We start from the raw sequence: 27,790 nt of genomic DNA, 5'->3' as shown, positions 1-27,790 counted from the left end.
ATAAAACCTTTTTACTAACACTTTACATACATTATGGATAACAATTTAAATTCTCTTGTTATAAGTTGTTAGGACAATAATCAGATTATTGGGATATTAGTGATTAATATATTAAAATTAAAGTTTAATCATTTAGATATTATTTGAGTTTGATCTTTGAGAAAAATAAATTTTTTCTAAGATTAAAAAAAAATTGCGACAATCCCTTTTGCATGTGCAACTAACCCCACCTTTTAATCATATTAATTAAGCAATGTTTTTAGCAAGATAAGAATGAATCTGTGGGGAACGATGATTAACGAAGTCCATAAAAGAGAACTCTCTCATTGCTTAACGAAAACGCTCTCAAAAATAAAAAGGGATATAGAAAAGAGAAAATCCCAATTTTATTAATTTTAAAGAAATAGATAGTAGAACCATTAATTTACAAGTTAGTTCTTAAAATTAAGCATATCATTTGAGCAACTTTTTTACAAGAATTCTTATAGAATCAAGTTGTTTAATTATAAAAAAATGTTTTTAAAATTAAAATAAGAACTATTTTACAAAAAAAAAATACACGAAACTAAATCTACTAAAAATAAGCTAGGAATTTAAGGTGAGTTTTATCATTAGAATAAAAATTAGTGAATGTTCTTAAATCTTATATAGTAATAAAGGATCCATTATTATGTAAAAAAATAAATAAAGGATCCACTAAAAAAGAGTTAAGAACTCAAATTGAATTTTATAATTTTTATATTAAAGATGCTCTAACACATTCCCTTTTAACTATATAGTTAAAACTATTGAATACATTAATGTCTAATTAACAAAGATAGTTCCTCTCAACAACAAAAATTAACAAAGATAGTAAACCAAAAAAAAAAGCTGAACAAGATAATTAACACCAACCAAGTAGTACGTTTGAATTCGATTACCATATATTAAGACTAGAAGCCACGATGTCTACATTTCGTTTCCATACAAGACAATAACAGTAATTAAAAACACAACAATGAAAACTGAAAACGAATAGAGTCTGATAGACAGAAAACAAAAAAGAATCACATTGTTCTGAGATCAAACGATTATATCAATGCTGGAGTTGAGAAACATGCATAACCGTTGTACTTTGACAAATTATTCATTGTCTACCTGCCAGAAAAAAAACATTGATTTTCACTAGTTAGTAGATGGTCCACCTCTTTTTCTTCACATAAAAACAAAAAGGAAGGTCCACTTATTATTATTACTTACTGAACGAAATTCAACAATACAAAAAGTAAAGCAGAGCAAAGCAAAGTAAGTATATTACGGTACTACCTAACCACAATTATTTAGCCAGAACACAGCTTCAGACTTCCGTGTTCAAATAATTAATTGAAGAAAATCGTAATCCCTATCCATGAGATTATTTTTTTTTCCTTTTTACCATAATTAGTGTTTATATTGTGATTGTGAATTTCATTATTTAATTTGGCTGGAGTTGGGCTGGTAAAGTGCTCAAGATCGAATAAAAGCAATCTCACAAATAGAAATAAATCTGTGGCCTGGGGATGGAGGCATATATATTGAGCTTGCTTACAAGTTACAACTTGCTTCCGAATTATATAACAGACAAGCCTAGCTTGAGATAAATAATTAAATCCAAGAGGAAACACATTCCAAAATCCCAACCCATCCCATGGATATCAAAATCCCGTCCCTTTATATAAAACCAAAACAAATTCATGTTTAACGGATAATTAAAAAAATAATGCCTTACATAAATATCAAATTAATAAAACCATGTACTTGGAGTTGGATCTTAAAAGAATATCAATCCAATAATAATAATTTAAGATATAAAGAGTTCATTCAGTTCGAGCAATGCATATCTTGTACATATGCATGGCATGAGTACTCTGCTTTAGTTTAATTTTAAAACAACACTTCAATTTTAAGAAATTTAAAAGAAGAAATGGACAGGCACACAGGTACTTACAAGAGGTGATGAATATGATCACTTGGTGATAGCATAGACAGCATAGATAATTCCAGGAATGTAACCAAAAAGAGTAAGCACCAAACAGATCCAGAACTCTACCTGTATATGGAGCAGAGTAGCAACCAATAATTAATGAATTAAATTTACAAGAACATAGATATGTAGAGAAGAAGCAACAAATTAAATAATAATAATAATAATAATAAAGAAAATTAGTTGATAGAGTATATATGGGTATATACCTTGCATCCATACTTGAGGAAGACACCGAGAGGAGGGAGGATGATGGCAAGGAGGATGTCGATGCAGGTAGCTGTGCTGTCGTCGGCCATTTTGTGGTTCAAAAAGAAAAAAGCAAGAAGCAAATACGAAGAATTTTGTTTGCTACTGCTGAGTGAACACGATGTGGGTGGGAGTGGTTATTTATATGCCATACATAGATTTGATTGAACATATCTCTATGGACAACCTGCCCTCTACATTTACCTTATCAATTTAACTAAACTAAGCACATTTCGTTTTAGTAAAAAGTAAAAAAAAATAAAAAAATCTCTCCATACAATATGTTAAATCAAATTTTCACAAAAAAATATATATTTTGAATCAATCGAGTTTGATCTCCTTTGATAAAGTATAAATATTTATTTTACCATCCACAATTACTTATTTAAATAGTTGTGATTTTTAATAGTATTACGTAAAAAAATGCAATCTATAAATAAAGTGTTTAATAATTAATTTAATGAACCACTATAACTTTTCATATATTTCAAATCATAGCCTCATCAACTATAATAAATGCTTTTAATTATTACATTGAAATATAAAAAATATATTGAAACATTTAATTCTTTAATAAATTTCTTAATTTGAGTGGTAATTTATAATTAATGCTTGTATAATATTTAATACTAATTAATACTTGTAGGAATATCTATTTTTTTAATTAACCTTTTCATAAATTATTAAAACACTAATTATGGGGGAAACAATATTTAGTAAAAAGTATTTATTAAATATTTAATAAAAATTATTTATTAGATTCAAAATATAAAAGGTGTAATCATCAAGTTGTTGTTTAAGTGATAAATTTCATAATAACCCCTAAAACATTCAAAATATAAAAATCATTTGATAAATTCTTGAATTTTTTATTAATTAAATATTTAATTTTAAGCATAATAAATGCATTTAATTAATACATTTTCGTTGCAATAACGACAATGGGATTTAATTAACTTATAACGTATACATATTTAAACTTCACCATTATTATTACTAATTCATACATAGAATTCATAATATATTCTAAATATTATTAAATACTTAAAGAGAAAGTCTCATAAATAAAATAATTAAGGAGAAAGCAAGCACTTGAATAAATATATGTAACAAAAATAATTTTATACTATCTTTCATACCACTTACCACTAAGTTATATCAACAATTATTCTAATTGGGGGACAGTATAACTTTAAGTGATATTGTATAATCATTAAACTCTATTTTTAGATTATAGAGTAAGTTATTTATCATATGAATTTGACATATAATTTTTACAAGTTGGTGATAGAAAAATACTAGTATTATAAGGAAGAGAAAATATATTTTGAATTTGACAAAAATACTAAAATGATACTTGTTTAAACCAGTGAACAATTTACTCAAAGTACAAATCTAAATTTTGAACAAAACATGTAAAATATAGATAAAAGAGAAGGAAAAAAAAAGACAATGATGACTCTTTTTATTAAGATCAATAATCCTGTAAAAAAAAGACCAGTAATTAATTTTTTGCCACAACTAAAAGAATAAACATTGTTCAAAAACAAAAACAAATTTTAAATTTGATTGACAAAAGTAACTAATAATATTACCTTATCTGTCTTATCATGCCTAATTAATTATAGAATAAATTACATTCACACTTTTTTTGTGATTTAGTGAGATGGTACAAACTCTTCTTTTTTAAACATTAACAACAACCTCTCTTGGTAGAGAGGCCGTGTATTGTTTTCCAAAAATCAAGGAAGTTAATATAACATATAAGAAATGTCAATTAATATTTTTCAAACAATATTGAGGGAGGTTAGTGGAGGAGTAAAAAAATAGAATTTATATAATATTACAAAATCTCAAGAATATCAATATAATTTACTCAAGTATAATGTTTGCATGACGATCAAGCACATCTGGATCAACTGACGTTAACTTGTTCTAACTTATCAAGTAATATTAAAACTTGAGTCTCAAATATACAATTACATTAAATAATAAAAATAATAAAATTATCATTCATAGTGATCCTACTAAATCCAATTGCCCTCCCATTCATAGTGATCCTATTAAGTTCAATTACCTCTTATAAAGGATACCGATATTTCATGTCAAGAAATTATATGTTGAGTTATCAATAGTGACGTTTAAAAAAGTTTTTAATTTTTATTGTGGTGTAAATTAAATGAGATATATGTAAACACCATTAATTAAATATATAATCTACAATAAAGTGTTTAATAAATCAATTAATTGAATTACATTCTTGTATATATTTCAAATTTCAATCATAACCCCATTAAAAAGTAAACAGTTAATATCATTAATCTTAATATATAAAATACACATATTATTCTAAATACATTATTTATAATAAATCATTTATAACACTTTGTAAACTTATAAAATATTCATTTTAACATATTTTTTATATTCAAATAAACCTATTCAATGCACATAATATACCTTTATGTTGGAAACATTTGTAAGAATAATTTAATAAAAAAAAGTATTTGTAAAAATAATAAATTCTGAACTTATCCTTTAACGCGATTTTTCTTTTTCTTTGTTACTGATATAAAAAAAAGATACTTTTACGATTTGTATGTGCAGAGAAAGGAAAAAATAAGTTAATTATGACACTATATATATATATATATATATATATATATATTGATTGATTATATACCTGTGATCACCTAGCATTGTAATTTTATAACTTATAACCAGCATTGTACCTATTATGATTTGATCACAAAGTATATATAGTATAATATTATATATATATATATATATAATTAAATATGTGAATTTTATTTAGTAAATATCATTCTTCAATTAGTGAAATTTATCTGAATATAAATTTGTTCTGGAGGAATAATACCATTGTCATTAACATATGAAGTTGTTCATGCATGTGTCAAGAAGTCTTATAGTATATATGATGGGATAGGTATTATTGCACCTTGAAACTCGCACTCTTGACTGTAATTAAGACCAAATTCATCATCACCTAAGGACCACAACCCTAGAGGTGATTGTGTTTATAAATACTCCTTGTGCATGGCCACTTGAACCAGATATGTTATCTAACTGTTAATGTTGCTACTTCATCAAACTCTAACTTGAGTATATTATTGGAGTCTATGCATGTATACGGATTTCCTATATGGATTGGGAGCGCATGGAAGCTATGGATACACGACATTGGACTTATTCCAAGAAGAATTGCATCGGCATTGTATATATAATCGATCACTCTTAGTTCATCTTGGAACAAAATCAATAAAAAAAAACTTGATAAAAAATGTATTGATAAGACTATTATAAATTTATAATGCTCTAACTCACATAGTATAGAAGTAGTAACTAGCACGTGATTCCCTGGGTGTAAATGGTATCTGATATTTTGATCATCATTTCATGCGAATATGGAACGATCTTTATTTTAATAATGATAATGAAAAAACACAATTGAAGTATGGAACGTTAGCATTTGCAACGGATCAATCAAGGGACAGCTCACCGTGTGACTAAAAGTTGAAGATAAAAGGAAAAGTGAGAAAGACCTTATGGTACCATGTGGGAGCTACGCCATTTTCTTATTTATTTTCTCCTTTTAGTTGTGTATCTGATACTCTGATTATTAGGTTAACTTTCTTGTTAATTCTTTACGGTTATTTACATTGGTTTTATAAAAATAATATGAATTCACGGTGTACTCTTATATAATAAATTAGAATTTTAGGATATACAATTTAAATAGTGAACCTTTTACTTTTCTCACTTTTAAAGAGACATTTTTAACACTCTTTTTTCTCTTCTTTGCATGTACATTTCACAAAAAAAAAAGTATAATAGAGAGAGGAAAAAAAGAAAAAAATGAAAGAGCACGTAATGTTACAAAAAATTATTACTGTATACAAATAATATGACTCTTACCATTCGAGAAATTGCTCATAAGTCATAACAATGGAAACCTTTCTTGTTAATTGTACGTGAAAGTTAAGTGTGACCCTCTCAAGTTAATTCTCTGTAAGACTAACCGTTTTCTTCTCTTGTAATATACCACCTTCTTCATCTCCTTTTCTCTACAACGTCAACGTATATCATAATTTTTAAGCATAATTTTTTTTTTCTTTAGCTTTTGTGGAGTTGTGGTTAAGCTAACCGCACATTCCATGTTAGAAACTGGCCCATCACGTGTGCCAGCTACTGATGCATATTCTTTTTCAGCAGCACAATGGGATGGAGTAATCAAGGAAATTGTCCTCACATGTGAATGTGGATGAACCCCCCTTTTCAGTTTTGTTATTACTTTAAAGGAGCTAAATTCTAAAATATTTTTATGAATAAGTTCAGTTGTAGTATCAAAAAAATGCTTTATGCTTAAATGGATGATTCGAAAAAAAGGAGACACATGCATGGTTGTGTTATCAGATTATGAAAATAAAAGCATTCAATTATTTTATTAATTTATAAGATCTCATAAATACTAATTCTTAAAAACTTAATTATTCGATCTTACCATTATATACTAAAAAGTAAATCTAGAAAAACTTTCACTTTTAATAAGTTTTTGCATATACTAAAATATTACATTTATAAATTCAACGATTAAATTAAAAGTTCTTATTGATAAATAATGTTTACATATTTTTTTATAAAATTTAACATCTATTTGATACGCCATTAAATTAATTTAATTTAACATATAATATATTTTTTAAAAACACAAATAAGTATTGATTACAAGATTATATAACTACAAATGTTTGATTTATCTAAAATTTTGTGTGCATGATCATTGAGTTCTTATTGAAATATTCAACCATTGAGTTAATAAAAGTTAATATATACAAAAAAATTATTGAATGGACATGAGATTTAAGTAAAAATATTTTTTATTTTAAGATATGAGAATTATAAATTTGGATCATACAAACATATGTTAAATTTCTTTTTTTTTTCCTTGTTGTAAGATCATCACCATCAAATATTTTCATTTTGTTATTTCTTCTGTGTTGCGAGCCGTCACTATCAAATACCAATGTGAACCAACAACTATCGTGGTGGCCGGATATTGTGCAAGGTGCAAACGGACAAAGTCGGCCGACAAAAGCAATGTATTATGATCTGCGTTACAAAGTTTAAGAAAATGTATTTTTGTTTTTAGAAAAACACGTGTATAATTAATTGCAGGAAAATCTAAAAAAAATATAAACAATCAACTTTTTGTGTGTGAATATTATAAACAATCAATTACTAAAACTATATTAAAATTATATATAATCAATTTAAAGTAACAAACTAAGGACATCAATTCTTTAAAACTGAATTAATCAAAATATAAATAATTCTTAAGAAAATATTTAAGTAATAACTATTTCATGTAATGTATAGTATTTCAGTTTTAGATCCAAAAAATAATAAAAGTGATATAAAAATAAATTAAAAATAATTAATTTTAAAAGAAGAAAAAAATGCTTGAACACCCGTGGACCTCACGTCACCATCCCTTGGGCTTGCTTCTAATTTGATTATCTCTGCATTACCAATAGCATGGCTGTTGCTTCCTGCATCTCCAATTTTATTTCGGAACCCCTTTTGGCGGAATGTAATATTACATTCTGGAATATACCCTTTTTTTAACCTCGCGTAAGAAAAACATTCCAAAAAGAATGCAGGAAGAGACTTGGAGGTGCAAGAAGTAACAAGCCAATAGCAGGGCCAAATTTTCAAGCTTCAAGGAAAAAAAAGTCCAGAAAACAAAGGTAATAGTTATGTGTTGTTGCTTCCTACGCTCCCACTTATTTCTTGGACTTTCCATTACATTCTGGAGTGCAATGGATTCGCTTCAAAAATAGTTACAATGAAGTAAAAGTATGTTTGGATGGGAAATTAAAGTAGGTAAAGGGGTATTAAAATGTCTTCCTGTAAAATAATCTATTTGAATAGGATATTTTAGAAATAATTAAAATGTTATCATTTTTGTAAAGCTTTTTAATATACTAATTTAGTAGAATTTTAAATTCTCACAAAAAATAAAGGAATTAAAATTCCTTACTCAACCACTCTCACGTACACATTAATGCTCTCTCTCCCTCTCAGCCACTCTCACACCAGTAGCCACACGGGTATATGCTTCGCCGGTGGAACCTCGCTCATTTGATCAAAACTCAGGATGATGCGGCGTCATTCCTGAACAACCAGAAAATTAGAAATCGGTTGAGCGAACGGAATTTCGTCGACAATGGATTCGACGAAGTTTATGATCTCTCTGATGCTGCTGGCATCGGCAAAGGCTCGCGTCGCTTCTAAGTCTTCCATGCCGCGAATTGCATCGAAGACGGTGCACTGCATGCGGCCGGCGTGGTTGGCGTGGGACTCGACGGTTCGGCCCAGGTCGAGGAGGTAGTGAACAGCGACGTCAGCGAAGGCATCGATAGCCGAGGCAATGGTGCCCCGCAACGTCGCAGAGCTGCGCCACGACGAGGCGGGCGGTGGCGCAGCTCTTGCCCCGTCATGAGTTGTTGGGAGGGAAAATTCGGGTTTCTGCAGGCAGTATTTTTTGGAGTCCATTGGGAATTGAGTGTTTTGGGGACTACAATTGAAGGGAGAAAATTGAAAGGAAACCTAGGTGGTTACTGGAAGTGGGGAATTTGCAGGGAGGATGGGTGGTTGCTGGAAGTGGAAAATTTTAAAAATGAAGAAATTCAATTTCTTTATCCAAACATAAAATTTTGAAAATGAAAAAATTTAATTTTTTATCCAAACACAAAATTTTAAAAATGAAGGAATTTAAATTTAAGCATTTGAAATTCTCAGAATTTTAAATTCTTTAGAATTTTAAATTTCTCCATCCAAACATACTCTAAAGGGATTTTCTTCCTACACCGGAATAAAATTTTCTACACCCAATACCTTTTGAAATATTTCAAAATTATCCTTTTTGAAATATTCCAAAACATACGGATTGTAAATCAATAATGGTCTTATAGATGGAAAATCCATAATAGCCTTATGGATGGAAAATCCATAATGGCCTTACATCCTTGCCACCGTCACGCCAACTCTGCTGCGTCGTAGTACCGCAACACCTCATGGACCGCCGTGTCGTAGCACCTCATGGACCGCTACGCCAACTCCATCGTGCTGCAACACCTCATGGACCACCCCACCGCAACACTGCCACCTCCTATCCATTATTGCCACCCTTGGCTCCAACTTTGCCGCACCGCAGTACTGCAACACCTCATGGACTGTCGCGCCACAGCACCTCATGGACGGCTACGCCAACTCCGTCGCCCCGTAGCACCTCATGGACCAGTGCATTGCAGCACCGCCACCTCCTCGCCACTCTCGTCACCCTTCGCTCCAACCTAGTCGCACCACTTTCCCTTCGCGTACTTTGTCGCCACCATCTTTGCTCTCGACGCCTCTGAGGCGGGGCTGAACCCCGTGGCACTCTTTGCCCTCGTGTCCTTCATGGCCATCACCCTCCCTCTCGTCCAATCCAACAGCATCGTTGCGTCGAAGTCGCGCGAGGCTGCTGAGATCCTCGTGACGGTGCTGGTCAGGGAGGGGGAGGGAGTGGGCGTGGCGAGCGTGAGGTCTTACGGACTGTGAATATGTAATGGCCTTACAGATTGACAATTTGTATAGACTATTGTTAACTCATTGGCAAGTGCACCAAATCGTGACAAGCAGTAAAGTTCTCGGAAGTCCGAGTGTCGAATCCACAGGGACTTTGTTTGTACTTAAATTAATGCAAACCCAATTTAAAAGCAAGAGATAAGAATTTAAAATAAAAGATAAAGAAAGATAGAAGATAAGCTAAAGAAAAGATAAGATATTTAAAGATAAAATTAGAAGATAAAAGAGAAGATAAGATATTTAAAGATAAAGAAAAAGATGAAAGATAAGAAAGATAAAAGATTTAAATAAAGGATAAATTCACGATAAAATAATATTAGGAACTGACTTGCCTTGTCTGCCTAGGATGTATGAGTTTATGATTTTTTCTTTATCAATTCAAGTGATTCTACCCTACCCACATCTATTCATTTACTTGCCCCTGATGCCTCACGATGACAAGCCTATTCTACCTATCTATCTCCCAAATGCCTTTGCAAAGACTCAATAGATAAAATGCATGAAGTTCTAATTCTAGATGTTTGCTTTGACGCATGGGCATAATGCAATCACTCTATGCCTAGCAATGATTTTATATTATGATATCTTTTCTTCTTGTTCTATTAGAAGTTATCCTCTCCCGAGCGTCTAACCCCTAAAACTAATGCATGCATATCTTCTTTAAATCTTATTTAGAAGTTACCCTCTCCCGAGCATCTAACTCCTAACAGAGTATAAAGATGAGTATGCAAGATAAAAACAGAAAAGAAAATAGGAAAGAAAAACCTGGTATTGCATTGATAAATAGTGAAGAGTACATCATACATCACATTGGCTTCTAGGCCTGTCAGGCCCTAACTAAGGGGGTTTAGCTACTCATGGCCATTGAGGGCTTTACAATGAGAAGAGGTGAAAGAAAGGGAGTAAATGAAACCCCTAGGAGAGGGGGTTCTGTCGTGGTTTCTTCTGTCCCTTGGACTGGCTCTCTATTTATAGTTGTTGAAGTGGGCTTTGGGCCTTCGTAGGCGCGCTCAGCGCGACACCCCCTCGCTCAGCGCGTGTAGATCGCGCGCTTAGCGTGCATGTTGCAGGCTTAGCGCACGCTTCTGTTAGATCGCGGGCTTAGCGCGTGACGCGCGCTCAGCGCGAGTATTGGACTGGGCCTGCTTCAGATTTTCTTCTTTTCTTCAATTTTTCTGGCCTTTTTGCTTGTTACACCTCCAGTTTTTATATCTATAGCCAAAATTCAACAAAACATCAATTCTTTAATATTTAAGCGCAAGTAACTGCTAAATAATTATTTTTAAAGACAATTTTGCCTTATTTTCTATTATCAAAATACAATTATTTAGCAGTTATCAAAATCCCCCAAATTAAAACTTTGCTTGTCCCCAAGCAAATCAAATTAAAAGCAGGCTCCGAATGCTTCAACACTTTCAATGGCTACAATTTATTTCTCAGATTCCTCCAACTGGTCTTTTCCGCATTTGTCATAATCCCACAATGGAAGCATGAATTACATCAAGATGAAATTGGTTAGTATCGGAAATCAATCAAGTTGGTTTGCCTCACTTTCCTCACAAGGTTAGTGTTTATCTCTACGCACAAGTGTCTGGGGTGAGTGTTTAAAATTTATACAACCTGCAATTATGATTCCCAAATTTTGCACTTCATCTCAATTAAAGTTATTCTTACTTACATTTGGTGGATCACTAAGGACTTTTATTGGCTTGTAATGGGGCCTGGCTAGACAAGAAATCATGGTTTTTCTGGGATTTCAAACTTAAGGTTATAAGAGAGCATTCATCCTAGAAAAACTTATACTTAGCCTAGGCTTTATTTGTTTTTCAGCCTTAACACATATGCAATCTATTTTTCTTATTTTCAACCTTAGCACTTATGGCACTTTTTTTTTTTTTTTTTTTTTTTTTTTTTGCCCTTTTTTTCTTTTTCCTTTTTTTTTTTTTTTTGGAAAGAGACTTTGGGCTTACAAGTTTTTTTTTTTTTTTTTTTTTTTTTGGTGCCTTATTATGTGCTATTTTTACATTCCCTAGACCATCTTCATTCTACCCATCCCCCAAATTAGGGGTTTATTATGACTAAAACCTTTATGCTCTCTTAGAACCCTAAAATAAGGTTAGAGATATCACAATTAGGCTCAGGGGTTTTTTTAAAAAAAATAATTACTAATTTGGCTCAACAAGGGTGCAAGGGATAAATTTCATCACAGGTTGGCTTTTTGGCTATGTGGCTAAAATAAAAAACATGGCCTTGATCATATCCACCTTATGTAAATAATCTAACAGTCTAAGAATGATGCAAAATTAGGAATTTAAAAACAGACGTTCTCTCATAATTAAGTTCACACAACTCTCCGGGAAAAAATAAAGTTATTGGCTTACCGGAACATGATCTATTTCCATCAAGCTAACCTTTTCTCTCTTTGTGATTCATGTCTCACTGTTTGACTGACTCTTGCTTCCAGGAAACCAGTATTTTCACAATTGTCATGTAGCATTTCAAGTGTTGAATTCTTCAGAAAAAGCCTAAATAGTGACTTCACAAATATCATGCAATTTTTATTCAATGACTAAATTTAAACTACTGAAATTAAAATGCATAAAATCAAAATGCACAAATTCAAAATAAAGAAAACAAATAACACAACTATCCTAAAAGAAACAAATTGCAATTAACTAAAAGAGATAAAGTTAGAAATCTTGGGTTGCCTCCCAGTAAGCGCTTCTTTAACGTCATTAGCTTGACGGGTCAAATGCCTTCAAGGTGGCATGAAGGTCACAAAGAACACATCTTCCTTGCATTTTCGCCTCTTAGCTAGAGACGCCATGAAACTCATGTATGCTGGAAACACCTTCCATATTGTAGCAAGAAAAGTGTTGGTGGTCAAGGAGAGAAGGACACTTAAGGGTTTATCATGTTTTCCATGTCTTTCTTCCTTGACAATCAGTTGATGAGGAGTGGTATTGACTTGGAGAATACTTTCTTGTTGAATTTCTACTTGTGAGTACTTCTCCCATTGTTGTGCTTTCTCCTCATTTCTTTCTATCTCTTCCTTCTTTTCTTCTTCCACATCTTCCTCAGTTAAAATTACCTTGCACTCCTTTTTGGGCTTCATCTCAGTATTTACCGTAAAGGTTTCGGTGGGCCTTTCAGCAACTAGCTTAGCTAATTGTACTTCCAGATTTCTGATTGCTGCATCAGTGCTCTTTTGATGTGATCTTGTTTCCTGCATGAATTGTACCAGCAATTCTTCTAGCCTAGTGTTTTCTTCCTGTGGGCTGGGCTCTTGGTCACGTAGAATGACATAATCATTGGCCGCCATATTCTCTATTAGCTCAATAGCTTCTTCTGGAGTCTTTAACTTGATCTTCCCACCGGCTGAGGCATCAAGGAGCTGCTTGGAATGGGGTTGCAAGCCATCAATAAAGATGTTGAGCTGGACTGGCTCACTAAACCCATGTGTAGGAGTCTTCCAAAGTAACCCATGAAAGCGATCAAGGGCTTCACTCAATGATTCATGAGGGTGTTGGTGGAAGGATGAGATTTCCACCTTTCCCCCAATGGTCTTGGACTCTGGGAAATATTTCTTCAAGAACTTCTCCACCACCTCGTTCCATGTCCGCAGGCTATTCCCCTTAAACGAGCGAAGCCATGTTCTTGCTTCACCGGCCAAGGAAAAACAAAATAAGTCAAGGTGGATGGCATCTTCAGGCACTCCTACTATCTTCACCGTGTTGCAAATGTCGATGTATGTGGCCAGGTGTGCGTATGGATCTTCCGTTGGTAGGCCATAAAATAGATTCCCTTGAATCAACTGGATCAAGGAATATGGATATGAGAAGTTGGCCGTCTGCACCTCTGGTCTAGCTATGCTGGTGAAGTACTGAGGTATAATAGGGCTAGAGTAGTCCTCTAGCGTCATTCTCTGTGGATGATTTTCTGTCATGATGCGTTCTTCGAAGAAGGAGTGTGCACTGTTAACAGAAGAAATAACTACCGTGCACGTTATCACAGAATAAATAATTTTTTTTTAAATTTTTTTTTTATTTAAAAAAAAAAATAAAGTAAGAATGAGTAAAGAAAAAAAAATTGAAAAATAAAATAAAGCAGCTACAATAAATAATAGATAAAAAACAAAAAATAAAAATAGAAATAAAAATAGAAACTGAAAACTAATTGCTTACAAATTGGAATCTGCAATTAATCAAGTACGAAAAACAAAGTCCCCGGCAACGGCGCCAAAAACTTGTTAACTCATTGGCAAGTGCACCAAATCGTGACAAGCAGTAAAGTTCTCGGAAGTCCGAGTGTCGAATCCACAGGGACTTTGTTTGTACTTAAATTAATGCAAACCCAATTTAAAAGCAAGAGATAAGAATTTAAAATAAAAGATAAAGAAAGATAGAAGATAAGCTAAAGAAAAGATAAGATATTTAAAGATAAAATTAGAAGATAAAAGAGAAGATAAGATATTTAAAGATAAAGAAAAAGATGAAAGATAAGAAAGATAAAAGATTTAAATAAAGGATAAATTCACGATAAAATAATATTAGGAACTGACTTGCCTTGTCTGCCTAGGATGTATGAGTTTATGATTTTTTCTTTATCAATTCAAGTGATTCTACCCTACCCACATCTATTCATTTACTTGCCCCTGATGCCTCACGATGACAAGCCTATTCTACCTATCTATCTCCCAAATGCCTTTGCAAAGACTCAATAGATAAAATGCATGAAGTTCTAATTCTAGATGTTTGCTTTGACGCATGGGCATAATGCAATCACTCTATGCCTAGCAATGATTTTATATTATGATATCTTTTCTTCTTGTTCTATTAGAAGTTATCCTCTCCCGAGCGTCTAACCCCTAAAACTAATGCATGCATATCTTCTTTAAATCTTATTTAGAAGTTACCCTCTCCCGAGCATCTAACTCCTAACAGAGTATAAAGATGAGTATGCAAGATAAAAACAGAAAAGAAAATAGGAAAGAAAAACCTGGTATTGCATTGATAAATAGTGAAGAGTACATCATACATCACATTGGCTTCTAGGCCTGTCAGGCCCTAACTAAGGGGGTTTAGCTACTCATGGCCATTGAGGGCTTTACAATGAGAAGGGGTGAAAGAAAGGGAGTAAATGAAACCCCTAGGAGAGGGGGTTCTGTCGTGGTTTCTTCTGTCCCTTGGACTGGCTCTCTATTTATAGTTGTTGAAGTGGGCTTTGGGCCTTCGTAGGCGCGCTCAGCGCGACACCCCCTCGCTCAGCGCGTGTAGATCGCGCGCTTAGCGTGCATGTTGCAGGCTTAGCGCACGCTTCTGTTAGATCGCGGGCTTAGCGCGTGACGCGCGCTCAGCGCGAGTATTGGACTGGGCCTGCTTCAGATTTTCTTCTTTTCTTCAATTTTTCTGGTCTTTTTGCTTGTTACACCTCCAGTTTTTATATCTATAGCCAAAATTCAACAAAACATCAATTCTTTAATATTTAAGCGCAAGTAACTGCTAAATAATTATTTTTAAAGACAATTTTGCCTTATTTTCTATTATCAAAATACAATTATTTAGCAGTTATCAACTATACGTAAAAGTATTTTTGGTTTTTCACTCTCACTACTGGGTCTAGAAGAAAAATTACAGGTGCAGAAAGAAAATCCCCGAAGCAAACCCAACTCAAATTTTGAAGGTCTTGGCCCAATGTCACGTGAGGTGGCTTTTTGGGTTTGGCTAGCAAGTAGCAACACAAGTAGAAACCAAGTGTAGCTAAGTAGCTAGTAGCAGCTACCAAAGCGATGATTATTATGAAACTTGTCTTGCAGTTGCAGCTATTCACAAGTGGTGTTCCAAAATTCCACCAATTCTCCTCAGTTCCCGACCTCAAGCATCTCCTCAACAACGCCGCAAAGTTGAAGAGCCTTAAACACGCGACCCAAATCCACTCCCAACTCGTAACAACCAATAATCACGCGTCCCTCGCCAACATCAACACCCTCCTCCTCTTGTATGCAAAATGCGGCTCCATCCACCACACGCTCCTCTTGTTCAACACATACCCTCACCCCTCAACCAACGTCGTCACGTGGACCACACTCATAAACCAACTCTCCCGTTCCAACAAACCCTTCCAAGCCTTGACATTTTTCAACCGCATGAGAACCACTGGCATATACCCAAACCACTTCACCTTCTCAGCGATCTTACCCGCGTGCGCGCACGCAGCGCTCCTTTCAGAGGGCCAACAAATCCACGCATTGATACACAAACACTGCTTCCTAAATGACCCTTTTGTTGCCACCGCGTTGTTAGACATGTACGCTAAGTGTGGCTCCATGTTGTTGGCGGAGAACGTGTTCGACGAAATGCCCCATAGAAACCTCGTTTCATGGAACTCCATGATTGTCGGGTTTGTTAAGAACAAGTTGTACGGTCGTGCCATTGGGGTTTTCAGGGAGGTTCTTTCACTTGGCCCCGACCAAGTTAGTATCTCGAGCGTATTGAGTGCTTGTGCTGGATTGGTTGAGTTAGATTTTGGGAAACAAGTCCATGGGAGCATTGTTAAGCGTGGTTTGGTGGGGTTGGTTTATGTCAAGAACTCGCTGGTGGACATGTATTGCAAATGCGGGCTGTTTGAGGATGCAACCAAGTTGTTCTGTGGTGGTGGAGATAGAGATGTTGTAACGTGGAATGTAATGATCATGGGATGCTTTCATTGCCAAAATTTTGAACAAGCTTGCACCTATTTCCAAGCTATGATAAGGGAAGGCGTAGAACCCGACGAGGCTTCATACTCTTCTCTTTTTCATGCTTCTGCAAGTATTGCAGCATTAACACAGGGGACCATGATCCATAGTCATGTTTTAAAAACCGGGCATGTGAAAAACTCTCGTATTTCAAGTTCGTTGGTGACTATGTATGGGAAATGTGGAAGCATGTTAGACGCTTATCAAGTTTTTCGAGAAACTAAGGAACATAATGTGGTTTGTTGGACGGCTATGATAACAGTTTTCCATCAACATGGTTGCGCAAATGAGGCGATTAAATTGTTTGAGGAGATGCTCAATGAAGGGGTTGTGCCGGAATACATTACTTTTGTTTCCGTGTTGTCGGCTTGCAGCCATACGGGGAAGATTGATGATGGTTTTAAGTACTTCAATTCCATGGCTAATGTTCATAACATTAAACCCGGGCTTGAGCATTATGCTTGCATGGTTGACTTGCTTGGTCGTGTTGGTCGATTGGAGGAAGCATGTAGGTTCATTGAATCCATGCCATTCGAGCCTGACTCGTTGGTTTGGGGGGCTTTGCTTGGGGCATGTGGAAAACATGCCAATGTTGAAATGGGAAGAGAGGTCGCAGAGAGACTTTTCAAGTTGGAACCGGATAATCCAGGAAACTATATGCTGCTTTCGAATATCTATATAAGACACGGGATGTTGGAAGAAGCTGATGAGGTGAGAAGATTGATGGGGATCAATGGGGTGAGGAAAGAGAGTGGGTGTAGCTGGATTGATGTTAAGAACAGGACCTTTGTTTTCAATGCGAATGATAGGTCACATTCAAGGACACAAGAGATTTATGGAATGCTGCAAAAGTTGAAGGAGTTGATAAAGAGAAGAGGGTATGTGGCTGAGACCCAGTTTGCAACTAACAGTGTGGAAGGCTCTGAAGAGCAGAGTTTGTGGTGTCACAGTGAGAAATTGGCTCTTGCATTTGGTCTTCTGGTCCTCCCACCTGGGTCTCCGGTTAGGATAAAGAAGAATTTGAGGACCTGTGGTGATTGCCATACTGTTATGAAGTTTGCTTCTGAGATTTTTCAGAGAGAAATTATTGTTAGAGATATCAATAGGTTTCATCGATTCACAAATGGATCGTGCTCTTGTATGGATTATTGGTGATTGAATTTGAAACACATCTAACAAATGAACATGACTGCCTAATTTGGAGGCAGTCACTAAGCTCCCCTTTTCACTGATGTCAAGAATAATAAAGTTGCAGCTATAACAAGAAAGAAGTAAGACTTTTTTTTTTTTTACAAATTTTATATTGTATAAGTAATTTTTAACATATATAATTTACTAATTTAAAATATTTTACTTTAAAATTCAATTTCAATTTTTATTATGTCAGACATTGTCACATGTTTGGATGCACTTGCCAAAACCAGAAATTATATGTTGCAATTTTAACTTTTAAGAGTTAAGCATCAAAGAGGGTTAAATATTTTCATTGTACATTAACTAAAAAATAATATACAAAGAAAATTTCTAAAAGATAAGATACGTTTTGTAAATTATATAGTATTAGTGAATTCAGATTTATTTTCACTTTTAAATTTATAATTTCTGAGACTTTTTATATGGATAAAATGTTTTTACTCCTTCAAAATATTTTGAAATGTTGGTGTTAGTCTTTATAAAAATTTAATACATTTTTAATCTATTCATTTTGATGTGATATCAGTCCTTCATGACTTTTACTAAATGACAGAATTAAAAACGTATTAAATTTTTATAGAGACTAAAATCAACATTTGAAAATATATCAAAAAATAAAAAAATATATTTTATGTTTTTATATATTTAAAACTGCACAAACTAGTTTTTTTTACTAATACATATATTGAGGCTTTCTTACTTGAGTTTTCTTTTTCTGTCTTAACTTTTTAACTACAATATTTTTGTTTTATTTTAATTTTTTTTCTTATTTTTAAAAATTTGTAAAAAAAGTGTTGATTTTTTTTCTGTTTCTAGTACAAATCTTGGCATTTTTTTATTAAAGACACAGGAAAAATGATAAACAAATAAATAATTGATTTTGTTATTTCTTTTGAGAGATGTGTGACCTATTATACTATTGATCACATGATAGCAATTAGTTATAAATAACTTAAGAATTTATTCAAATTCAAGTTATATATAACTTAGAAGTTTGTTATTCTTGTGTCTAGACATTAATATGAAAAAAATCATCAAATTACCTCATCTAATAAATAACCGAAGACTTAGTTTTATTAACATTAGTTAATTCAAATAAGAAAATAAACCAGTTTTTATAATTGATGTTTTTTGAGAGATTTTATAATTGATGTTAAGAAAATAAAAATATGCTTTTTGTTTAAAAAAACAATGTTTTAAAATATATTTTCAACATAATGAATTTTTTTTTATAAAAATAGTTTACTTTCACTTTTTTGTATTAATCTTAACAATTAATATTAAGTTTTTTTATGTCAAATATTAATGATTAATTTATTAATTTTGTTAATATGAATGATTAAATTCATAATTTTTTTCAAGCTACTAGGTGCACCCAACACTAACCACTAAAAGACGATCCGTAAGTCTTTTACGGATCAAGTTGATGATTTTTAAGACTTACGGATCAACTTGATCCATAAATTTTTTATGGATCAAGTTGATCCGTAAGTTGATTTTTAAGACTTACGGATCAACTTGATCCATAAATTTTTATGGATCAAGTTGATCCGTAAGTCTTAAAAATCAACTTACAGGTCAACAACTTAATTCAACTTAATTCGTAAGGAAAAAAATTTATAAGGACAGTTTTACCATTTTCAAATAATACTGGGTGCACCAGCAATAATACTGAATGCACCTAGCAACACTCCAAAGGCAGCGTGAGTCATGCAGGGACAGGGATGATAGAACACGAACAACCACAAATGACTGAGTCACATCTCATCATCTAATCTAATCTATTAGTTATACTATGATTCACGACAATGAAAGAAAGTGATAGAACACGCACGTGAAATCCACGCCCACAGGCAACTAGTCAGCGTTTCTCTTCCTGATTATTACGGTCTGATTGGTGAATTTGAAGAGGATCATTCATCCTCAGTTCATGATGTGGTATATGCTCCATAATAAATAAATAATGGTCCACATTATAGGTGCCAAATCGCTTTCTGGCTGACCCAACCAAAGTGATCTCTGTTTTCTCCAGATAGTGTTTTTAGCTCCTGAAAAGAGTTAGGGATGGTAACTGCACTCAAATTTAGCAGGTATTTGAAAAATTATTTATGAGAGGAGAAGTATCAGTTAAATTTTTATATATCTTAATGTCTTACTAAAATGTATTTATTTTTTTAAAAAATTATACGGGTGCAATTATATATTTATTTAAATTACCAAAGTTCAGTTGATTGGATAAGTATGGTTCTTATAAATTTATGATATTATGTTGAATTCTTACTGATATTTTTTTCTATTTAAACTCCAATAAATCATCATTTCAAATCCCTTTTATTACAAGTCCAAACCTACCTAAAGGTTAAACAATCTTTATATTTATTTTTATTTTTAAAAAAATAACCATATAAGGAAGTTTCATCTCAATAATTGACGTACTATTTTTAATCAAGTGCACGGGAGCATTGTTAAACGTGGTTTGGTGGGGTTGGTTTATGTCAAGAACTCGCTGGTGGACGTGTATTGCAAATGCGGGCTGTTTGAGGATGCAACCAAGTTGTTCTGTGGTGGTGGAGATAGAAATGTTGTAACGTGGAATGTAATGATCATGGGATGCTTTCATTGCCGAAATTTTGAACAAGCTTGCACCTATTTCCAAGCTATGATAAGGGAAGGCGTAGAACCCGACGGGGCTTCATACACTTCTCTTTTTCATGCTTCTGCAAGTATTGCAGCATTAACACAGGGGACCATGATCCATAGTCATGTTTTAAAAACCGGGCATGTGAAAGACTCTCATATTTCAAGTTCGTTGGTGACTATGTATGGGAAATGTGGAAGCATGTTAGACGCTTATCAAGTTTTTCGAGAAACTAAGGAACATTATGTGGTTTGTTGGACGGCTATGATAACAGTTTTCCATCTACATGGTTGCGCAAATGAGGCGATTGAATTGTTTGAGGAGATGCTCAATGAAGGGGTTGCGCCTGAATACATTACTTTTATTTCCATCTTGTCGGTTTGCAGCCATACGGGGAAGATTGATGATGGTTTTAAGTACTTCAATTCCATGGCTAATGTTCATAACATTAAACCCGGGCTTGATCATTATGCTTGCATGGTTGACTTGCTTGGTCGTGTTGGTCGATTGGAGGAAGCATGTAGGTTCATTGAATCCATGCCATTCGAGCCTGACTCGTTGGTTTGGGGGGCTTTGCTTGGGGCATGTGGAAAACATGCCAATGTTGAAATGGGAAGAGAGGCCGCAGAGAGACTTTTCAAGTTGGAACCGGATAATCCAAGAAACTATATGCTGCTTTTGAATATCTATTTAAGACACGGGATGTTGGAAGAAGCTGATGAGGTGAGAAGATTGATGGGGATCAATGGGGTGAGGAAAGAGAGTGGGTGTAGCTGGATTGATGTTAATAACAGGACCTTTGTTTTCTTTGCGAATGATAGGTCACTTTCAAGGACACAAGAGATTTATGGAATGCTGCAAAAGTTGCACGGTTTTCCCTTGATCTCAACCTTGAATCAGTCTCACTGTGGTGTGGTGTGATCCATATTAGAAATAGTATATTATAAGTTGGGTGTATTTTGAACTGAATGCTGGTTGGACAACTATAAGACCGAATCATTTTCAAGTCTTGAGGTCATTACTTTACTTAGCAAGGTTGATTTGTTTATGATATATGGTTATTAAAGAATTGGTTTGACCTGATGCTCTATGTTATTAATTTAATTTAATTAGTTTTGTGTTACAGTACTTCCTAACGAGGACTAAAAAGAAAATTTTCATGTTCCACGAACAATTGTTTATTACGGCTACTTTCTTATCTTTCTCCTCCTTATATTCAAATCAAACAGAGTAGTGGGGCTAGCGTCAGGTTTCCGTGTTTGGGCTGTCAAAGGTGGTTCGACTTCGCAGTTAACATTGTATTTTTGTCGGATGGAACGACAACAGTAGTGGTGGTTAAGTTTTTTTAATGTAAGTGTTTCTTTTACATTGATTCATCATGCCTCTGCATGAGTTATACCGTGTGGCTAAAGGGAAACTTGATGATCCAATAGAGATGAACAACAACACCACATGTGCAGTTGATCAATCTTCTGTGTAAGTTCAATAGCATGTTTTTGTTAATCCCATTTGATTTGATCTTTGTTCTATTTCTCTTGACTGTTTCCTCTTTTGTTTTTTAACACTAATTTTGTGGCAGACCCAACAATGATTTGTTTGAGTTGATTTGGGAAAAGGGCCAGATTTCAGTGCAGGGTCAGTCCAGTAGAGCTAGAGTGAGCCCAAATTGTAAAACTTTGCCATCTCACACTCCAATAGGATATGCTAATAATGCTATTACTACCAATACAAGGATGGGGAAGTGTGGGAATTTAGGTGCTGAATTGAATGAAATTAGAAGGCTAGTCCCATCAGGTGAAGTGGATTTGAGTGAAGAAGAGGAAGACATGGTGATGCCTTGGTTCAGTTATGGAAGGGATGATGACTCTTTGCAACATGGATATAGTACTGATTTTTTCCATGAACCATCTGGGGTCATGAATGAGCTTTCAGCATCAAATAATTTTTCTTTGCTAGATAGAAGAAATAATTGTAGTAAGATATTTAGGGACACTCATAAACACTCTCCATTTGCATCCGTTAGATCCAGGGTAGCAGATATAGCTGAAAACAATGCAAATAACGTTCCATCTGGATCAAGTTGTTTTTCTAGCTTAAAGATGGAGAAGCAAGGTCCAGTTATGTGTAGCAATAATAGTTCCACCATGATGAATTTTTCCCATTTTGCAAAACCTGCTGCTATTGAGAACATTGGCTTGGCATCAAGATCAGGAAGTGTCGGAATAAAGATAAAAAGTGCTGATGAATCAACAAAAGTTGAATTAAGTCGTGGAGAGCGTCCAAAGAAACCAGCCATACACAATCAAGATCAGGATGTTACTGTTTCTACAAAGGGTGACCCTTCTTGCAACGAAGTGTCCAAGGTTGATCAAAATCAAACTTCAAATATAGTTGTTGGTGAAAGTGGGAATAAAGGACACGAAGCTGTTGAAAAAGGAGTGGAGCCAGCTGTGGTATCTTCCTCTGTTTGCTCTGGCAATGGTGCAGAGAGGGGTTCGGAGGATCCAAATCAAAATTTGAAGCGAAAAAGTATAGACACTGAGGACTCTGAGAGCCAAAGTGAAGTTAGTGTCTTAGACTTAATTACCCTATCTTTTATGTGAAATTGTTTTATATTGTTCCACTATAATAAACTTTTTTTTTTTTTTAATTTAAGGATGTTGAGGAAGAATCAGTTGGTGTCAAAAAGGAAGTTCATGCACGAGGATTTGGAGCCACGAGAGGCCGTTCAGCAGAAGTGCATAATCTATCTGAAAGGGTGAGTAAGAATCAGTGTTGTGTTAATTAAATCACAACAAATGTTCCTTATTAAGTGTGTGTTAAGTATATTGTTTCTGATGTATATGATAATGAGATTTTGGGATTTATTTGCGCAGAGACGAAGAGACAGGATCAATGAGAAGATGCGTGCGTTACAAGAACTCATACCAAATTGCAATAAGGTCGACCTTTGCTTTCTCGTTTATGCAAGTTTTGAAGATTATAGTATGTTGATTATCACTGAGGATTTAAGCTTCAATTGGATATATTAGGGTTTGTTTAATTTGATGGAACGTAAAATGTTTTATCAAATCATTTGAGCTTCTAGTAGATCTGTCAAAAAAAAATAAAAAATAGATAAGCTTGAAAGCAAATTTTAGGAGAGTTTGAGCATGTGTTAATAATTAATAATGAAATATATGTACATCAGTACATGCAAGTAGGAGTTTGTCCATCTTCTATGAATCTCTGTCATTGTTATTGTGCTATGCGTAAGATTCGCGATGTTGAAATTAATGTGGAAATATCTTGATAGACTAGCTAGATAAACGTTATATATATGCGACAAGATAGACATTTCAAAGTAGTTAAATAAAAAACTTGAACTCGAGGCTCAAACAGATATGAAATCTTTCAATACACAATGAGCTATATTTCAATCAAAGAAAACACACTCAGTAACTGAGACAGGTAAACATGAAACTTGAGAATATAAAAACTCAAATTGGCTAGAATAGATCGTGCAAATCAGTTGGCCTTTGTTAAACGAGAATTATCAATTGGTCGTGTTAAACGAATAGGTAGAGGCGTAGAGGGGGACTGGTGATATAATTAATGAAGGAAACAGAGAATAATGTTAATTAATTAGTAAAGAAAATAAAGGGACGGATGAGATAAATAAAGAGTGAAAAAAATTGAAAGAGTTGTGTTAATCAATAGTTGATATATTCTCCACCGTTTTTTTTTTTTTTGTCTCTCAAAACCTTCTTAGTTATACAGGCTTTCTATAGATTTCCCTAGATTTGTATCTATGGGTATGATTAGGCCCTCTCGTGTATTTTGTTCTCTCCTATATATATATATATATATATATATATATATTCTTGGACAACCTTGGTGCAGTGGGGTTGGGGTGCCAATATGATTGGAAGAGGATGACTTTTCTTGGTTGCCTCTTTTTTTTGCTTAAAAAAAGTAATTGATATATTTAACATATAATTAATGTTTATGTATTTAGACAAAGTCATAGTTGATGCGTTTTTTTAAAAAAACATATTTAATTATTTTTAATGGACTAACATTATTTATTAAACCTTGTAAAAAATATTATTTATTATACAATTTATAATTATTTTCTTTTTTAAAATATTATTAACAAGTAAATTTTTTTATAGACCAAAATTAAAGACTTTACCCTCTTTAGGCTTTAACTAGCCCTGCCTTACTTACGGCAGTATCATGTCAATACTAAAGTTTAGCTTTTGTTTATAGGGTTTCAATTCTCATCCTGAATATACAATATGATCTCTCATTAAAATTAATAATAAAGAAATTAAGCCTTTCCACTAATAGAAAAAGCTTTAATTATTTTTTTAAACAGGTTGCACAATATAATTAGTTAGCTTTGATACCATAAAGCGCGTCACATTATTAGTGGATCAAATTTAAATTCTATTTTTATACTCGAGGTTTTTCTGATTTCATGTGTATTAGGCGGATAAAGCTTCAATGTTGGATGAGGCGATAGAGTATCTCGAAACACTTCAACTCCAGCTTCAAGTACTCTTTCTCTTCCCCTCTCCCCAATCTCCACTAATGCTATCAATTATAATTTTAAAAAAATTATCTATGACCCATTCATTGTTCCTTATGTTTTTACATAGATTATGTCAATGGGAAGTGGTTTATATGTGCCTGCAATGATGTTACCTCCGGGAATGCAACACATGCATGCACCACATATGGGTCCTTTTTCACCTATAGGTGTTGGGATGCAAATGAGGTTAGGAATGGGCATGCTTGATGCTAATGTTATTGAGTCCTCTAGATTTATTCAAGTGCCCTAAATGCAAGGAACTCAACTTCCCATTACACATACACCTGGATCCTCTGTTTTACATGGGATGGCAAGACCAAATGCTCAAGTGTTTGGGCATCATCCTAGTCAGGTTCACCCCATGCCAATGCCACATGCTCCCATCTTTTCTTTTCCAGGAGAACCTTTGATCAACCCATCATCAACTTTAGGACTGATGGAAACTGTGGATAAGGCTTCTTCAGCCTTTGGCTTAAAGGATCAGATTCCACAACTTGTACAAAACACCAACAACGGTTGTAATTCAACAAATCAGATGTCAACACAGGTTTGTTTGCTAACAAAATTCTCAAGATTTTGTAGGCATATATGTTCGTTGGAGTTAAGGTTTAGTATAATCATGATAGTAAGTCTATTTATTACAAAAAATGTGGAACTTGAAGGATATGATATGACCCTTTTTGAGTTTGCTAAACATTTAATTGAAAATTTAGCTAGTTTCTATGATCATTTTTTTTTAAAGTCATAGGCATGTTGATGTCTGTATCTATTTTTGTTATGCTAGTGTGAAGCAACCATTGGTGGATTTGAACACTCAACTTTGGTACTTAATAGTGGTCATGCCACTTCGGCAAATGACAGAGGAGCTAGTAATCCCAGTAAAGAAGATAAACACTTGTGATTGATAAATCTAGTAAGTATTACTAGATGCTCGTGATAAATATACGTGTTTATTTTGACATTTTACTTATAAATTAATCATTCAGCTGTACTTGTAGGTTAATTATGATTAATGCTAGACTATGGCTAATAAACTCTCTTGCTTCTCATCTCTGCAAGTTCAATCTAGTGTTTCATAGAGAATACTACTTAAAAGCGATTGAGATTGAGCCGTCACAATAATCATTGGCATTCCTTTTATGGAACTAATAAAGCAAATATTTGGAGACAACACTTATATTTGTACATTCATTTTAGAGACTTATTCAATAAATATCTTAAAGTTCTTTGGGTTATTCAAACAGAGAATACATAGTATAGTATCTACTGATTGTGTAGAGTCTTATAAACTATTTATGCTATATTGACTTTTTTAATTATTATTTTAAAAGTTATGCTTTAAAAAAGTTATATTAATAACATTTTTTAACTAATTAAGAGTATAATTTTTTTACACCGTAAAGAATGTATATTCTAATTAATAATAGATTAAGACACTTGTGCGGAGGTAGTGAAGCTATACAAAAGACATGTTATCTTAGTATTCGACTACTCGTCATTACATAGAATTATTTTGATCACAAATATCTAACCCCCAATTCTTTGGATTAAATATTAATTTCACTTCTAATGGATAACTGTGGTTGACTTCAAGCAATTTTGAACATAAAAAAAAAAAAAGCGAACATAGTTTGTCTTGTTAAATAAATTATTTATTCACATAAAATACAACGAGACCGTCCCTTACTAATGAGCTAATCTTATACGAATATCATCACATAGGAGTATAAGACTGTAGGAGTAGGAGAGCTTCTTTTTTTTTAATTTTTTTTTTTTGAAAAGTTGTTATATATTTATTCCCGGTACACATGACAGGCATCGCCAAAAAAGGGTGAATGGGGGCGGTCACAGATTAAATTTAAATTTGAGAACTATATGTTTTGATGCATTCAAACAATACACTTAGTAGAATAAGTATAAATGTTGTAAGTTACTCGATAATAACTTAGAAAGATATAGGAATAAAGTAAGTCAAGATAAAAATAAATTCCAACTTTAAATTTTTCTTACACTAAAATGGCAAATCAATAAGTTTTTACGACTTACGATATTCAACCACATCTTTTCGATACCTCATCCAATAAAAAAGAGACATCTCTCGTCCACAATTTTGATGAACGTCTTTCTGTGCTTGACGTTACAGTGATTAATATTTGTTGTCAATATTTATAAGATTTAGAAGCTAATTTTTATATTTATAAATTTAAATCTTTATGATTATTGAATGAAATAATTTCAACGTATACTTTCCTTCTCATATAGTCACGTTTTTTTTATCATGTAACACTTACGTGTTCTGCATGTCAATTTTTTTTATACCTTAATTAGTTATTCATTCAAAAGTTTTTTTTTTTCATCTATCTTAATTTTCTTAATTAACACTCAAATTTATTTGATCAACGTTAAATAAAGTGAGATATCTACACATTATTCATAAAACAAACTTTTATCTATTAAATCAAATTTTGAGTTTTTTTAATTTTTTTTAATATTTTAGTTAAGATCTTTTTAATATCCATTTAAATTATCTACAGGTACTCATCGAACTATCTATCTTCTATCAGTTAGAAAATTTATTCGTAGATATGAGTAAAAATATTTTTGCCACCTCTAACAGTGTGTATAAACCTAAATAATAAGTTAGTACAAATGCAGCAATAAAGAATTCAATAGAACTGGCTCATATAAAAAATTAAATTACAAGTACTTTTGATTCATTTGGAATATTTAAAACTCTCTTGCTAA

General features: G+C 33.2%; 3 protein-coding genes and 1 pseudogene across 3 annotated transcripts; 3 read left to right on the top strand and 1 right to left on the bottom strand.

The window, feature by feature from the left end:
* Positions 1-883: 883 nt before the first annotated feature.
* LOC114407512 (hydrophobic protein RCI2B) lies at positions 884-2,380 on the bottom strand. Its single transcript, XM_028370631.1, has 3 exons — positions 2,212-2,380; positions 1,967-2,068; positions 884-1,137 (listed from the first exon to the last, which is right to left on the bottom strand). The coding sequence occupies exons 1-2, from the start codon at positions 2,299-2,301 to the stop codon at positions 1,985-1,987; spliced, it is 174 nt and encodes a 57-aa protein (XP_028226432.1). The 5' UTR covers positions 2,302-2,380; the 3' UTR covers positions 884-1,137; positions 1,967-1,984.
* Positions 2,381-15,664: 13,284 nt separating this feature from the next.
* Positions 15,665-17,881, top strand: LOC114407511 (pentatricopeptide repeat-containing protein At3g24000, mitochondrial-like). Its single transcript, XM_028370630.1, has one exon. The coding sequence runs from the start codon at positions 15,690-15,692 to the stop codon at positions 17,790-17,792; it is 2,103 nt and encodes a 700-aa protein (XP_028226431.1). The 5' UTR covers positions 15,665-15,689; the 3' UTR covers positions 17,793-17,881.
* A 2,609-nt stretch (positions 17,882-20,490) lies between these two features.
* LOC114405323 (pentatricopeptide repeat-containing protein At2g13600-like) lies at positions 20,491-21,390 on the top strand. The gene has a single exon (XM_028367911.1). The coding sequence runs from the start codon at positions 20,491-20,493 to the stop codon at positions 21,388-21,390; it is 900 nt and encodes a 299-aa protein (XP_028223712.1).
* Positions 21,391-21,437: 47 nt separating this feature from the next.
* On the top strand, positions 21,438-26,237 carry LOC114407510 (annotated as a pseudogene).
* The last annotated feature ends 1,553 nt before the right edge of the window (positions 26,238-27,790 follow it).

Source organism: Glycine soja, chromosome 3, assembly GCF_004193775.1.
Source record: "Glycine soja cultivar W05 chromosome 3, ASM419377v2, whole genome shotgun sequence".
Taxonomy (NCBI): Eukaryota; Viridiplantae; Streptophyta; class Magnoliopsida; order Fabales; family Fabaceae; genus Glycine; species Glycine soja.
This window is presented reverse-complemented; position numbering and strand designations above follow the sequence as displayed.